The 14786-nt window shown below is 49.1% G+C and overlaps 2 protein-coding genes across 4 annotated transcripts in view; one reads left to right on the top strand and one right to left on the bottom strand.

The window, feature by feature from the left end:
• The first annotated feature begins 2519 nt into the window (after positions 1-2519).
• MRPS25 (mitochondrial ribosomal protein S25) overlaps positions 2520-14786 on the top strand; it is a 55872-nt gene continuing 43605 nt past the window's right edge. Inside the window, exons 1-3 of one of the 3 annotated variants that reach the window (NM_001251923.2) lie at positions 2522-2798; positions 8146-8252; positions 14190-14277. In NM_001251923.2, the coding sequence (NP_001238852.2) occupies positions 2665-2798; positions 8146-8252; positions 14190-14277 (329 nt within the window). In that variant the 5' untranslated portion in view covers positions 2522-2664. Of the gene's footprint in view, positions 2799-8145; positions 8253-14189; positions 14278-14786 lie in introns of all 3 variants that reach the window. The other 2 variants (XM_063805072.1, XM_063805071.1) reach the window with 2 other exon arrangements.
• Positions 8169-14786, bottom strand: part of NR2C2 (nuclear receptor subfamily 2 group C member 2) — a 114992-nt gene continuing 108374 nt past the window's right edge. The window contains exon 16 of the transcript XR_008547215.2: positions 8169-8580. The gene's annotated coding sequence lies outside the window, so the exon portion shown is untranslated. The remainder of the gene's footprint in view (positions 8581-14786) is intronic.

The raw sequence follows: 14786 nt of genomic DNA, 5'->3' as shown, positions 1-14786 counted from the left end.
CATTCTAGAGGCTTATTTACCCCAGTTCCTATGGCCCAATAGAGTGGATATTCTACCTTCAACAAAAAAATTATAAGCATGCTAAAAGGCAAGGAAAAAAATAAACCCAACAATCAGATGAAACAAAGCAAACATCAGAATCACACTCAGATATTGGAATTATCAGACAGGAAATTTAAAATGTGGTCTGTTAAGGGGTCTAATGGTAAAAGTAAACAACATACAAGAACAGATGGGTAATGTAAACAGACATAAGAAAACTAAGAATCATGCGAGGTGTGGTGGTTCACACCTGTAATCCCAGCAGTTTGGGAGGCTGAGGCAGGCAGATCACTTGAGGTCAGGAGTTTGAGACCAGCCAGGCCAACAAGGTGAAACCCCATCTCTACTAAAAATACAAAAATTAGACTGGGCACAGTGGCTCATGACTGTAATCACAGCACTTTGGGAGGCCAATGCGGGTGGATCACGAGGTCAGGAGTTCAAGACCAGCCTGGCCAACATGGTGAAACCCTGTCTCTACTAAAAATACAAAAACTAGCTGGGTGTGGTGGTGGGCACCTGTAATCTCAGCTACTCGGGAGGCTGAGGCAGGAGAATCATTTGAACCTGGGAGGCAGAGGTTGCAGTGAGCCAAGACAGTGCCATTGCACTCCAGCCTGGGTGACAGAGCGAGACTTCGTCTCAAAAAAAAAAAAAAAAAAAAAGCCAGGCATAGTGGTGTGCACCTGTAGTCCCAGCTAAGTGGCAGAGGTGGGAGAATTGCTTGAGCCCAGGAGGTAGAGGTTGCAGTGAGCAGAGATTGCACCAGTGCACTCCAGGCTGGGCGACAGAGACTTTGTCTCAAAACAAACAAACAAACACCCTAAGAATCAAAAGGAAGTGCTAGAAGTTAAAACCTTAAATGAAAAATGCCTTAATGGGCTTATCAGTAGACTGTCCACAACCAAAGATTAAATGAATTTGAAGATAGGTCAACAGAAACTTCCCCACTAAAATGCAAAGAGAACCTCCATCACCCCGCCAGAACATTCGAGAACTATGAGGCAATTCCAGAAGACATAAAATGCATTTAACTGCAATACTAGAAAGAGAAAAGAGTGAAGAATAAATACCTGAACTAATAAATGGCTAAGAACTTTACAAAATTAATGACAGACATGAAATCACAGATCCAGGAGGCTCAGAGAACTCCAAGCAGGACAAATACAAAACATCTACAGATCTGCATTACCTTATTCTAACCCCGTAAACCAAACACCAAGAGAAAATTGTGAAAGAAGCTAAAGGAAAAAGCCATCATACCTATAAATGTAATTGCATTTAATTACTTGTTAGAAACCATGCAAGCAAAAAAAGAGTGGAGGGAAGTATTTAAATTGTTGAAAGAAAAACACCAGGGCCAGGCGCAGTGGCTCACGCCTGTAATCCCAGCACTTTGGGAAGCTGAGACGGGCGGATCATCTGAGGTCAGGAGTTTGATACCAGCCTGACCAACATGGAGAATTCCCCGTCTCTACTGACAATACAAAATTAGCTGGGTGTAGTGGCGCATGCCTGTAAGTCCGGCTACTCGGGAGGCTGAGGCAGGAGAATCACTTGAACCTGGGAGGCGGAGGTTGCGGTGAGCCAAGATAGCACCATTGCACTCCAGAAGGGAGGGAGGGAAAGGAAAAACACTAACCTAGAATTCTAAATCTGGCAAAATCACTCTTCAAAAGAGAAGCAGAAATAACTTTCAGATCAAGAGTACTTCAGAAATGTATCTTTTTTTTTTTTTTTTTTTTTTTTGAGACGGAGTCTTGCTCTGTCGCCCAGGCTGGAGTGCAGTGGCGCGATCTCGGCTCACTGCAACTTCCCGGGTTCAAGCGATCCTCCCACCTCAGTCTTCTGAGCAGCTGGGACCACAGGTGCTGCCACCACACCAGGCTAATTTTTGTATTTTCAGTAGAGACGGGGTTTCGCCATGTTGGGCAGGCTGGTCTCGAATTCCTGACCTCAAGCGATCCTTCCGCCTCGGCTTCCCCAAAGGCTGGGTTTACAGGCGGGAGCCACCGCGCCTGGCCCTAGAAATACATCTCACCCATAGTTTGTTTACGAAAAAATTGAGGTCCTGAGTTAAGTGGCTGAATTTAGGAAGGAATTGATCCCAAACCATCTTTTTTTCTTTTGCTAAGAAGTTTAAGTCAATGTCAGAAAGTGCAGTTTGAACTCTTCATGATAAAACTGGAGATGTTCGGGGAGAAAAATGGACAATAGGTTCAATAGGACGTTATCAGCTGACTTGGTATCCAAACTGAGCTTTCCTGATTATTTCTTATTGCAATGTCTGACTTTTAGCCTATGTAAAAATATTTTCCCGTGGGTGGATGGGGAAATGACTAATTTACAGGACGCGACAACCTAAACCTTCCAAGGGGAAGGCGTCCTAAAGCGAAGATGCACACACCGGTTCTCGCCGCGCCGGGTCGAAGGCCGCCTACAAGTCCCAGAGTGCTCCGCGGCGTGCGCTGCCCGCCGGGAAGCGTCTCCTGTGCGTCTGCGCGGGAAGTGGAACCTGGCTCTGGGGAGAAGCCGCGTGAGATCCGCGCGGGTGCTAGCTAGTCCTTTCTCGTCGCTGCTCGGCTCGCGGCCCGTGGGGTCGGCCCCGCCGCCGTTGCCGCCATGCCCATGAAGGGCCGCTTCCCCATCCGCCGCACCCTGCAATATCTGAGCCAGGGGAACGTGGTGTTCAAGGACTCCGTGAAGGTCATGACAGTGAATTACAACACGCACGGGGAGCTGGGCGAGGGCGCCAGGTCAGTCGCAGCCCCGGCGGCCTGGCGAGCCGTAACCTGCTAGTCGTGCCAGCCTGCTGGTAACGTGAGGTCCCGAGTCGCTCTGGGCGGCCGTTCAGCCCCGGGGCGGGCGCCCCAGGTCGGCGCTGTTACCCCCATTTTACAGAGGTCCAGACTGAGGCGGACGGCGGGGCCCCCGCCGGGCCGGCTGCAGTCGTGACGAGGTTTGGGGGGCGGAGGACAAGAACCCCACTCCTGGATCTCCTTCCTCCGGCGCGGTGGGTGAGGCTGACCCGAGGGAGGCCACCAGTTCCCTTTGCCCCTCTGGCCAGCAAGGCAAGCGCTGGGGAGGGGCAGCCGCAGATCCTTTCGGGGTGACGGGGGTGACACCCCAGGACGAATCTGAGGATAAAATGAGAGAAATAACAGCGGCGAACACTGATCATGTCTCGCACAGTTCTGAATGCTTCTCGCGCTTTCTCTCTTCTGATGCCTAGAGAAACCCCAGCTTATCCCCACTCTAAGGCTGGGGAAGCGCACAGAGAGGTTAAGTAACTTGCGGCTCCACGAGACAGCATGCCAGCCAGTGAGCGGTGAGCCGGTACAGTGTGGCCGGGAGTAAGTGAAAACGCTTCCTTCAGGACTCAAGGTTTGGAAGGAAGTGATTAATTATGTCAGCTGTGCAGCGGCAGACCCCACCCCGACTAGAAGGAACTGTAGGGAACGCCTAGGAATTCTTTCAGCTTGGAGCAGAGTAGGGACTCATTGAATGGCAGTTGGCAAGTGAAAGGTTTGGATTGACCCTGAGGCAGCCCTAAGCAGTGCCTTAGGCTCTGCAGGTATGAAGTCTACATTTATTGAGTACACTCTGAGTGCTAGGCTGTGTGCTGTGTGCTGGGAGTTCAGCAGTAATGGAGGAGGCAGCCTTAGCCCGCAGAAACTTTGGGACTTGGGTGTATGTTGGATCAAAATGAGGCGTGGGGGCGGGGAGCAACTTCTTGTGGGGCATGGTCCCCTTGGTGACGGACCTTCACTGCATGGCCCTTCAAGAGATCCGGAAGCCATTTCCTAGCCATTTGCTCTGCGCAGGTGAATCTGATAACTTGGACCTGCTTGCCTGGAATCAGCTGGCTTGATGGCTTCCTGGAAGACTTGGTCTTGGTCTTAGGGTGTATGGGCACCCAGATACTCCTTCATAACCTACTGCACAACTGTGCACACCTTTGTCCCCGGGCAACTGCCAGGCAGATAATGGGAAGGGGTGGGGGTCTCGGTGCGGCCCGCAGCGAGCTGGAGAGCACATGCCCTATCCAGAGGGCCCTTCACTGTTTGGCATTGTGGGCTCCGTGGAGAATTTCTGATTTGTCAAGAAGCTGAAATCTAGGTTTTTATGTAAATCTCTGGCTTTTAAATGGCCAGCCAATCAAAATAAGCCTGTGAGCCTCTTACTCACATTCTCAGATATTTTAATGTCCTCTAGGTAAATGGGATACAAACAGCCATTCACTGTTTCTTTGTTCCTGGTGGTAGGGGCTGGCCTGTGCCACCTGTGCCCTCTGTGATCTTGTACCCGTGGGTTGGAGTCTGTCTGCCTTGCTCTGGCTAGCCGCACTCCTCCCCCAATCCCCAGCCCTTGTTTGTTCATGTGCCCTCAGCCCTTCAGCTGCCCCACTGGGACCTACCTCCATCCCAAGTGCCTGCGACCGGTCCAGCCAGTCTTTGGGTACCTGCTGGGGGCAATGGGAAGGTGCCTTATTTAGTATTTGAGGGCCAAGTCCTTACTCACCTCTGCCAGGTGTTCTACCCTTAACAAGTGGCCCCCAAGCCTCAGGGTGAATTTGATGGTGACAGAACAGTGTGATCGAAGGCCAGACTAATCAGCCCAGTTAGACCTGGGGCAGTTTACTTAACTTCTGACCTTAGTTTCCTTAAATTGTAAAACCCCACCTTCTGGGGTTGGAGAGTCAGGTGCCTAGCAAAGTGTCTGGCATATACAGCAGGTGCTCAACTCAAGGTTCCTGCCATTATTAACTTTCCTTTTTTTTTTTTTTTTTTTAAATTGATCATTCTTGGGTGTTTCTCACCGAGGGGGATTTGGCAGGGTCATAGGACAATAGTGGAGGGAAGGTCAGCAGATAAACAAGTGAACAAAGGTCTCTGGTTTTCCTAGGCAGAGGACCCTGCGGCTTTCCGCATTGTTTGTGTCCCTGGGTACTTGAGATTAGGGAGTGGTGATGACTCTTAACGAGCATGCTGCCTTCAAGCATCTGCTTAACAAAGCACATCTTGCACCGCCCTTAATCCATTTAACCCTGAGTGGACACAGCACATGTTTCAGAGAGCACAGGGTTGGGGGTAAGGTCACAGATCAACAGGATCCCAAGGCAGAAGAATTTTTCTTAGTACAGAACAAAATGAAAAGTCTCCCATGTCTACTTCTTTCCACACAGTCACGGCAACCATCCGATTTCTCAATCTTTTCCCCACCTTTCCCCGCTTTCTATTCCACAAAACCACCATTGTCATCATGGCCCGTTCTCAATGAGCTGTTGGGCACACCTCCCAGACGGGGTGGTGGCCGGGCAGAGGGGCTCCTCACTTCCCAGTAGGGGCGGCCGGGCAGAGGCGCCCCTCACCTCCCGGACGGGGCGGCTGGCCGGGCAGGGGGCTGACCCCCCCACCTCCCTCCCGGACGGGGCGGCTGGCCGGGCAGAGGGGCTCCTCACTTCCCAGTAGGGGCGGCCGGGCAGAGGCGCCCCTCACCTCCCGGACGAGGCGGCTGGCCGGGCGGGGGGCTGACCCCCCCACCTCCCTCCCGGACGGGGCGGCTGGCCTGGCGGGGGCTGACCCCCACCTCCCTCCCGGACGGGGCGGCTGCCGGGCGGAGGCGCTCCTCACTTCCCAGACGGGGTGGCTGCCGGGCGGAGGGGCTCCTCACTTCTCAGACGGGGCGGCCGGGCAGAGGCGCTCCTCACATTCCAGACGGGGCGGCGGGGCAGAGGCGCTCCCCATATCTCAGACGATGGGCGGCCGGGCAGAGACGCTCCTCACTTCCTAGATGGGATGGCGGCCAGGAAGAGGCGCTCCTCACTTCCTAGATGGGATGGCGGCCGCGCAGAGACGGTCCTCACTTTCCAGACTAGGCAGCCAGGCAGAGGGGCTCCTCACATCCCAGACGATGGGCGGCCAGGCAGAGACGATCCTCACTTCCCAGACGGGGTGGCGGCCAGGCAGAGGCTGCACTCTGGAACACTTTGGGAGGCCAAGGCAGGCGGCTGGGAGGTGGAGGCTGTAGCGAGCCGAGATCACGCCACTGCACTCCAGCCTGGGCACCATTGAGCACTGAGTGAACCAGACACTGCCTGCAATCCCGGCACCTCCGGAGGCTGAGGCTGGCGGATCACTCGTGGTTAGGAGCTGGAGACCAGCCCGGCCAACACAGCGAAACCCCGTCTCCACCAAAAAAATATGAAAACCAGTCAGGCGTGGCGGCGCGCGCCTGCAATCGCAGGCACTCGGCAGGCTGAGGCAGGAGAATCAGGCAGGGAGGTTGCAGTGAGCCGAGATGGCAGCAGTACAGTCCAGCTTCGGCTCGGCATCAGAGGGAGACCGTGGAAAGAGAGGGAGAGGGAGACCGTGGGGAGAGGGAGACGGAGAGGCAGAGGGAGAGAGGGAGAGGGACTTAACTTTCATCTTGTGTTTCAGCAAGAACCATTTTAAGATCTCTGTTGCATTTCTGTCCTAGTAGTTTAAAGTATGGGAACGTCTCACCTGGCTATGTCCTAGTTTATTTGTAAAAAGTTCTGTGACACTGGGATACTCTGCAGTGGGGTGGGAACTGATCAGAGGCCTCCTACGCCCTGGAAGGTAAATTCAGCCTTTGAGCTCCCAGGTCTGTGTGCTGTGAGGGTCTCCAAGGCCTCTATTCCTCCCCTAGAGGCAGCAGTTTTCAAGGCTTAACTATTTATTTTTTTATTTTTTGAGATGGAGTCTTGCTCTGTCACCCAGGCTAGAGTGCAGTGGCGTGATCTCGGCTCACTGCAAGCTCCGCCTCCTGGATTCACACCTTTCTCCTGCCTCAGCCTCCTGAGTAGCTGGTACTACAAGTGCCCGCCAACACGCCAGCTAATTTTTTGTATTTTTAGTAGAGATGGCATTTCACCGTGTTAGCCAGGATGGTCTCGATCTCCTGACGTCGTGATCCACCCGCCTCGGCCTCCCAAAGTGCTGGGATTACAGGCATGAGCCACCGCGCCCGGCGGCTTAACTATTTGAGTCTTATACCCATATAGTTAAACAACATCCTCAGAGAGCCACTTCTTTTTTTTTTGAGAGAAGACCTTGCTCTGTCACCTAGACTGGAATGTGGTGCAATCACAGCTCTGGCTCACTGCAACCTCAAACTCCCGGGCTTAAGCGATCCTCTTGCCTCAGCCTCCCAAGTAGCTGGGACCACCAGCATGTACCACTATGCCCAGCTAATTTTTAATTTTTTTATAGAGACAGGGTCTCCCTATATTGCCCAGGCTGGTCTCAAACTCCTGAGCTCAAGCAGTCTTCCTGCCTGGGCTTCCCAAAGTGCTGGGATTACAGGTGTGAGCCACCGCACCCAGCTGAGAGCTACTTGTTGATTTTTAGCTTTAGGTGTTATCTGTGGACTTGTCACTATGGAATGTCTCTCACCACCATTGCTACTTCTCACCCCCAAAACCTCCATACTCTTCCACCCACTCCTCCCAGTATCATTATTCCAAATTTTGTACAGGACGATATTCAGCGTTCAGATTAATATTACTTTGTAAATGCTGTACACAATTGAGCCAAATAGAATACTATGATTATGCATTTTTTTTTTTGCAAGGCCTTTTTTTTTTCCTCTGGAGTATAAATCTGTTTAAATCTTCTAAGTTTAAAGGTGTTCCTCCACTCCTAAATCGTAAAACTCTTCCCCCATGTGTAAATACATTGGTCTCATTATTTTAAAATTGTGGTATAACCTAGATACGGTGCACACCTGTAAGTATACAGCTCCATGAACTGCCACTCATGTTTACACCTTGTCTTCACGACACAAATCACGACGTAGTACCTTTCATGGTTTCATTTTCAGTGGTGCTTTGGCATTGGTGTTAGGTTAGCTTGCAGTACAGGTTGGGATACAGATTTCTTTCCCCTCAAATGCCTGCCCAGGGGTCCCCACGCCATTCAGGGAATCTTCTAAGAGGATCCCTGCGAGTTTTTTCTCAGCCTTTTTGGGTCCTCTGAGAATCTGATGAAAATGCTGGACTTTCTCCCTAGAAAAATACCCATGCATAAAATTTTAGGCTAAAAACTCTGTTTCATAGGCTTCATTTCTTCCCTTTTGCAGGAAATTTGTATTTTTCAACATACCTCAGATTCAATACAAAAACCCTTGGGTGCAGATCATGATGTTTAAGAACATGACGCCGTCACCCTTCCTGCGATTCTACTTAGGTGAGTGGGGCCCTCGCCATGGTCCAGGGGCTGTCCCAGACATGCCTGGAGAGACTGCGTCCTTCCTATGGGAGCGTCAGGATGAGCTGCAGTGTGCGCTGTCATGGTGTGTCTGTGACTCCTGGCACCTTTGGCTTCCCCATACCGAGGCACTCAGCAGCCACTGAGGTCTGGACTCTTTCCCTCTCCAGCCTCACCTCTTCTTACCTTTTGCCTCACACCATGGGGGTAATTTTTCCAAAGTCCCTTGTCACACCAGGCTGTGATGCCTTTGCTCAAGATTGTTCCTGGCCTGGAATCCCATTTCTACCTGCGTTTGCTTATTTAACTGAAAAAAAAAAAAAAAAAAAAATCTTCAGGGCTTAGTATGGGCACCACTTCTAGGAAGCCTTCCCTGCATCCTAGAGTGACCTCCCACATGCCCCCAGAACCCCTCTGTCTCAGTGCTGTGTGTGTCCTCTGAGGACTGCGTGCACTTACACGATGCTGTTCATGTTTGGACCAGGCGCTAAGTGATGTTTATTCCATTAAGTTTGGCTCCACGCTGGAAAACGAGGAGGGCAGCTGTTCTGGCCCAGCTCTCAGACACTTTGATCCTGAGCAAGTAACAGACCCATTTTAAAATTTGTCACCTGAAGGCAAAATGTCTGCCTTACATGGCTATGAGAATCAAATGAAGTGTAGGTTGGGAAATGCTTCAGGAAACAAAATGACCATGGTTTTTCATTCATTCCACCAATATATAACACATGTTCCCTAGGACCAGGTGCTGGTCCGGAGGCTAGGATGTCAGGAAGCCACACAAAGATTTCTGCTGCCCTCGTGGAGATTATATCCAGCAGAGGGAGACAGAATGAACAAGAAATTTTAACAAAAGATTAGGGCCAAGCACAGTGGCTTGCGCCTGTAACCCCAGAACTTTGGGAGGCCGAGGAGGGTGGATCACGAGGTCAGGAGATCGAGACCATCCTGGCTAACATGGTGAAACCCTGTCTCTACTAAAAATATAAAAAATTAGCCGGGCGTGGTGGTGGGCGCCTGTAGTCCCAGCTACTCGGGAGGCTGAGGCAGGAGAATGGTGTGAACCCGGGAGGCGGAGCTTGCAGTGAGCTGAGATCGTGCCACTGCACTCCAGCCTGGGCGGCAGAGCAAGACTCCGTCTCAAAAAAAAAGAAAAAAGATTAGTGCTGTGGGCCTGGTGGCGCAGTGGCTCACACCTGTAATCCCAGTACTTTGGGAGGCTGAAGCGGGTGGATCTCTTGAGCTCAGGAGTTCGAGACCAACATGGGCAACATGGTAAAACCCCATCTCTACAAAAAAACATTTAGCCAGTGTGGTGGCATATGCCTGTGGTCCCAGCTACTTGGGGGGCTGAGGCAGGAGGATTGCTTGAGCCTGGGAGGCAGAGGTTGCAGTGAGCCAAGATCGCACCACTGCACGCCAGCCTGGGCAACAGAGTGAGACACTGTCTAATAAAAAAAAGAAAAGATTAGTACTGTGAGAAACAGGACAACAGGCAAGGTTGGAAGGGTGGCCCTGTGGCAGTTTGTGCATGTGAGCTTTGCTTGTGTTTTTAAAACTAACTATTGAGGTGTAATTTACTTCAGTGTGCTGGTAATGGCACACCCAAGTAGCACGTGCAACTGGATGGGTACTGGCCGTTGTTATATACCTGTACACTTACGTACATGCCCCAAGATGCAGAATGCCCCAGCACTGCAGGAAGTTCCTTAGTGCCACTTTCTGGTTAATTTCCCTTCCACCAGAGGCAACCCGTTATCCCTTCTTTCACTATAGATGCATTTTGTTTTAGAATGTCATGTAACTAGAATCTCACAGTATGTGTTCCCTTAAGCCTGGTGTCTTTTACTCATGTTTTGAGATTCACCCAGGTTACATGTTTCGTGGTTTTTGCTGTTTCTGGCTGGGTAGTATTCCATTCTGTGAATGTACCACAGTGTGTCCACTCACCTGTTGATGACCCTTTAGATTTATTTTTGTAAGATGCCGAGAGAGTTAGAAGTATGAGATTTATGAGAGAGAAGACCTTGAAAGAAACCAGGAGAGTGAGGAGGCCGGGCAGGGAAGGTTGCCAGAACTACAGGTGAGGACGACGCAGCTCTGGGAGCATTGGCCAGCGCAGCGGGACATTCTAGCCTTGTGTTGGGTTGTGAAGGCCAGACCCTAGGCCCCGGCCAGGGAGAGCACGGGCTGCCCAAGTGCTGCGCAGATCCCAGCAGTACTCCACAGGGCTGTCAGCTCAGCGGCAACTCCTGGGAGGTCCTTGCTTGAAGGGAGGTTTGAGCGGTGGGCCTCCTGGCTGCCGAGAAGAAAGCTACAGTAAACGTGTGTGTAGGCTGCGCAGGTCTCTATCTGTGGACAGAGGCATTCAGGCCTCCTGGGGGTATACCTGAGTGCAACTGCCAGGTCACAGAGCAGCTATGTATTTAAGGTTCTCAGGCACCGCCTTTCCAAAGCGATTGTGCTGTGTTGCACTCCAGTCACAGGGTGGAGTTCCAGCAGCTGCGCGTCCTCGCTCATGCTGATATTGTTGTATTAATGTCCCAGGGCTGCTGTAACAATTGACCACAAACTTGGTGGCTTCACACAAATGTATTGTCTTGCAGATCTGTGGGTTAGAAGTCCAGCATGGGCTGGAACCAGTGTCAGCAGAGCCCTCCTTTCTGGAGGCTTGAGGTGAACCCACGTCCTTGCATTTCCTAGACTCTAGGGCCTGTCCACATTTTTTGGCTTGTGGCCTCATTGCACCATCTTCAAAGCAGCAACCTTGCATATGCGGCTGTCCCTCCATCCTTCCACCTCCCTCTGACCACAGCCTGGTCAGGTGCTGCAGTTGTAAGGACCCATGGGGTTAACCTGGGCCCACTGGATGATCCAGGATCCTCTCCCCAACTCAAGGCCCTTAACTCGAATCACATCTGCAGAGTCCCTTTTGCTGTGTAAGGTTCTGGGGGTTAGGACGTGGACATCTCTGGGGACCATTATTCTGCCCACCAAATTGTCTTTTAAATTTTGGCCATTCCATTGGGTGTATATCTCATTGGAGTTGTAATATGCATTTCCCCCAAGTATCTTTTCCTGTGCTTATTGGCCACTCAGATGTTTATTTTGTAAACAGTCTGTTTGAATCTTTTTTTCTTTTTTTTTTTTTTTTTTTTGAGACGGAGTCTCGCTCTGTCGCCCAGGCTGGAGTGCAGTGGCGCGATCTCGGCTCACTGCAAGCTCCACCTCCTGGGTTCACGCCATTCTCCTGCCTCAGCCTCCCGAGTAGCTGGGACTACAGGCACCCGCCACACCACGCCTGGCTAATTTTTTGTATTTTTAGTAGAGACGGGGTTTCACGGTGTTAGCCAGGATGGTCTTGATCTCCTGACCTCCTGATCCGCCCGCCTCGGCCTCCCAAAGTGCTGGGATTACAGGCATGAGCCACTGCGTCCGGCCTGAATCTTTTCCATTAAAAAAAAAAAAAAACGGGCTGCTTTCTTGTCGAGTTCTTTATGTGTTCTGGGTGCATTTCCTTTGTTGGAGATAATGTCTTGTGACTGTTTTCTCTGTGGCCTGCTTTTCATTTTCTTAGTGGTGTCTTTTGAAGAGCAGAAATTTCAATTTTGATTAATTCAGTTTATCATTTAAAAAAATTTTTTTTAAAAGACGGAGTCTCACTGTTGCTGAGGTTGAGTGCAGGTGCGTTCTATCCTAAATTCACTTATTTTCAGTAGTTTTTATTTTCTAGATTCCTTAGGATTTTCTACACGCACTGTAATAATGTCATCTGCAAATAAAGACAGTTATACTTCTTTTCCAATCTTTTGTGTTTTGTCTTAACTCACTGGCTAACGTGGCAGTAATATTTTGCATTTCTACTAGCGACCTATGAGAGTTCCTGTTACTCCGCATCCTCACTAGCACTTGGTATTGTCTGTGCTTTTAAAATTTTAGCCATTTGCATATCTTGTTGTGGTTTAAGTTGCATTTTCCTAGTGACTCATTGAGATCTCATCATTTCGTATGCTTATTATTAGCCCTTTACAAAAATTTAGTTAAATGTTTATTCAGTGATGTGGTTTGGATCTGTGTCCCCACCCAAATCTCATGTTCAGTTATAATTCCCAATATTGAGGTAGGGTGTGATGGGCCTGCTCCATGGGACTACAAGTCCTAGTCACCGTGGGGGCGGTTTCTCATGAATGGTTTAGCACCATCCCCTTTGGTACTGTGGTTTGTGATAGTGAGTTCCCTTGAGATCTGGCTGTTTAGAAGTGTGTGGCACCTCCCCCTTCTCTTTCTTGCTCCTGCTTCCACCATGTGAGACTCCTTGCTCCCCCTTTGCCTTCTGCCATGATTGGAAGCTTCCTGAGGCCTCCCCAGAAGCAGAAGCTGCTGTGCTTCCTGTACATCCTGCAGAACCATGAGCCAATTAAGCCTCTTTTCTCTATAAATTACTCAGTCTCAGGTATTTCTTTATAGCAATGTGAGAGAATGAACTGATATATTCAGACATTTTGCCCATTTTATTAGTTGGATTGTCTTATTGAGTTGTGAGTTTTTTATATATTCTGGATAGAAGTCCTTTATCAGATATATGCATTATAAATATTTTCTCCCAGACTGTGGGTTATGGTGACTCCTGAACTGTAAAAGTTTTTAATTTTGATTTTTCAATTTATAGAGTTTTTTTTCTTTTATGGATTATGTTTTTTAATGTCATCTCCAAAATATACTTGCCTAGGTAAGGTCATGACAATTTTCTCCTGTGTTCTCCTCTAGAAGGTTTAAGTTTGAGTGCTTACATTTAGGTCTCAAATCCATTTTGAGTTTTAATTTTTTTTTTGAGGTTGAGTCTCGCTCTGTTGCCCAGGCTGGAGTGCAGTAGCACGATCTCAGCTCACTGCAACCTCTGCCTCCAGGGTTCAAGCTATTCTCCTGCCTCAGCCTCCTGGAGTTTTAATTTTTAAAATTTTAATGTTGTGGGTAAAAGTCTAAATTCACCTATTAGCATATAGATAGCCAGTTGTCCCAGCACCATTTGTTGAAACGATTATCTTTCTTCATTGAATTATCTTGGTATCTTTGCTGAAAAGCAATTGACCTTACAAATAAGGGTTTATTTCTGGACTCAGTTTTGTTCCATTACAGTGTGTGTCTATTCTTTTTTTTTTTTCTTTTTTTTTTCGAGACAAAGTCTCACACTGTTGCCCAGACTGGAGTGCAGTGGTGCTATCTCCACTCACTGCGACCTCTGCCTCCTGGGTTCAAGCAGTTCTGCCTCCCAGCTAATTTTTTGTATTTTTAGTAGAGATGGGGTTTCACTATGTTGGCCAGGCTGGTCTTGAACTCCTGACCTCATGATCCACCTGCATCAGCCTCCCAAAGTGCTGGAATTACAGGTTTGAGCCACCGCGCCCGGCCATATTCTTATACTGGTACCACACTGTCTTGATTATAGTAATTTCAATTTATTGTAAATTTGAAATTGGAAACTAAACGTTCTCCCATTTTCTCGTTTTTTAGAATTGTTTTGGCTCTTTTGGGTCCTTTGCATTTCCATATGAATTTTAGGCTTAATTTCTAAGTTTCTACAGAAACACCGCTTGGGATTTTGATAGGGATTGATTTAATCTGTAGATCAGTCTGGGGAGAATTGCCGTCTTAAGAATATTGGGTCTTTCTATCCATGAACATGGAATGTCTTTCTATTAAAATGGCATGTTTTTTTACATATCTAAAGTTTATGCTTGCTCAGGTCTAAAGAAAAATGGAAAAAGGAAGGGTAGTATTACGGATTATGTAAACAAATATATCTATTTTATTATTAAAATGTTTCTGCCACTAAAAGCAAGTCCCAAATTACAACTTTTTGAGGCTGAGTGCGCTGTGAGTTCTGTTTCTCTTCTGCCCCGTGCTTTCCGTTTCCAGATTCTGGGGAGCAGGTCCTGGTGGATGTGGAGACCAAGAGCAATAAGGAGATCATGGAGCACATCAGAAAAATCTTGGGGAAGAATGAGTGAGTTGTTTGGTTTGACCTGGAAGGAACAAACTTCTCAGCCCAGAGAATTTGAGGAAGAAAGGGGTGTGTGGGAAGGGTGTTGAGAGGTAAGATTCTCTGACAGTGAATGCCAGACACTAATAAGAGCTGGGGCTGTAGAATCAGTTCTTTCTGATGTTGCTCTTTACCAAATCATTAAACCTCTGTAAGCTTTATCTCCCTTGGCTGTACAGTGTGAGAAGTACCTCTCTCCCTCTTGCAGGGGACGGGAAGCTGAAATGCAGCTGACTTGTGGCCCTGTGCAGCTGCTAACCCATCTCTCCTGGGAATCTCAGCTTGGAGCTAGCAGACATCTAGCCCTAGGGCTCCTGGTGACAGGTCTTTCTTTCCATGAATGAGAGGAGACAGAAAGGGAGGGAAGCTGAAAAAGTCTGTCTTTGAGAAACCACACAGAGGCCTTTTCAGGCTCCTTTATCTTGTGATTGTTTGTCAGAGCTGTGGGCTCCACCTGCGGCAGCAGATAGGCT

This window comes from Pan troglodytes, chromosome 2, assembly GCF_028858775.2.
Source record: "Pan troglodytes isolate AG18354 chromosome 2, NHGRI_mPanTro3-v2.0_pri, whole genome shotgun sequence".
Lineage (NCBI taxonomy): Eukaryota > Metazoa > Chordata > Mammalia > Primates > Hominidae > Pan > Pan troglodytes.
Note: the sequence above shows the minus strand (reverse complement) of the source record. Positions and strands in the feature narration are given on the sequence as shown.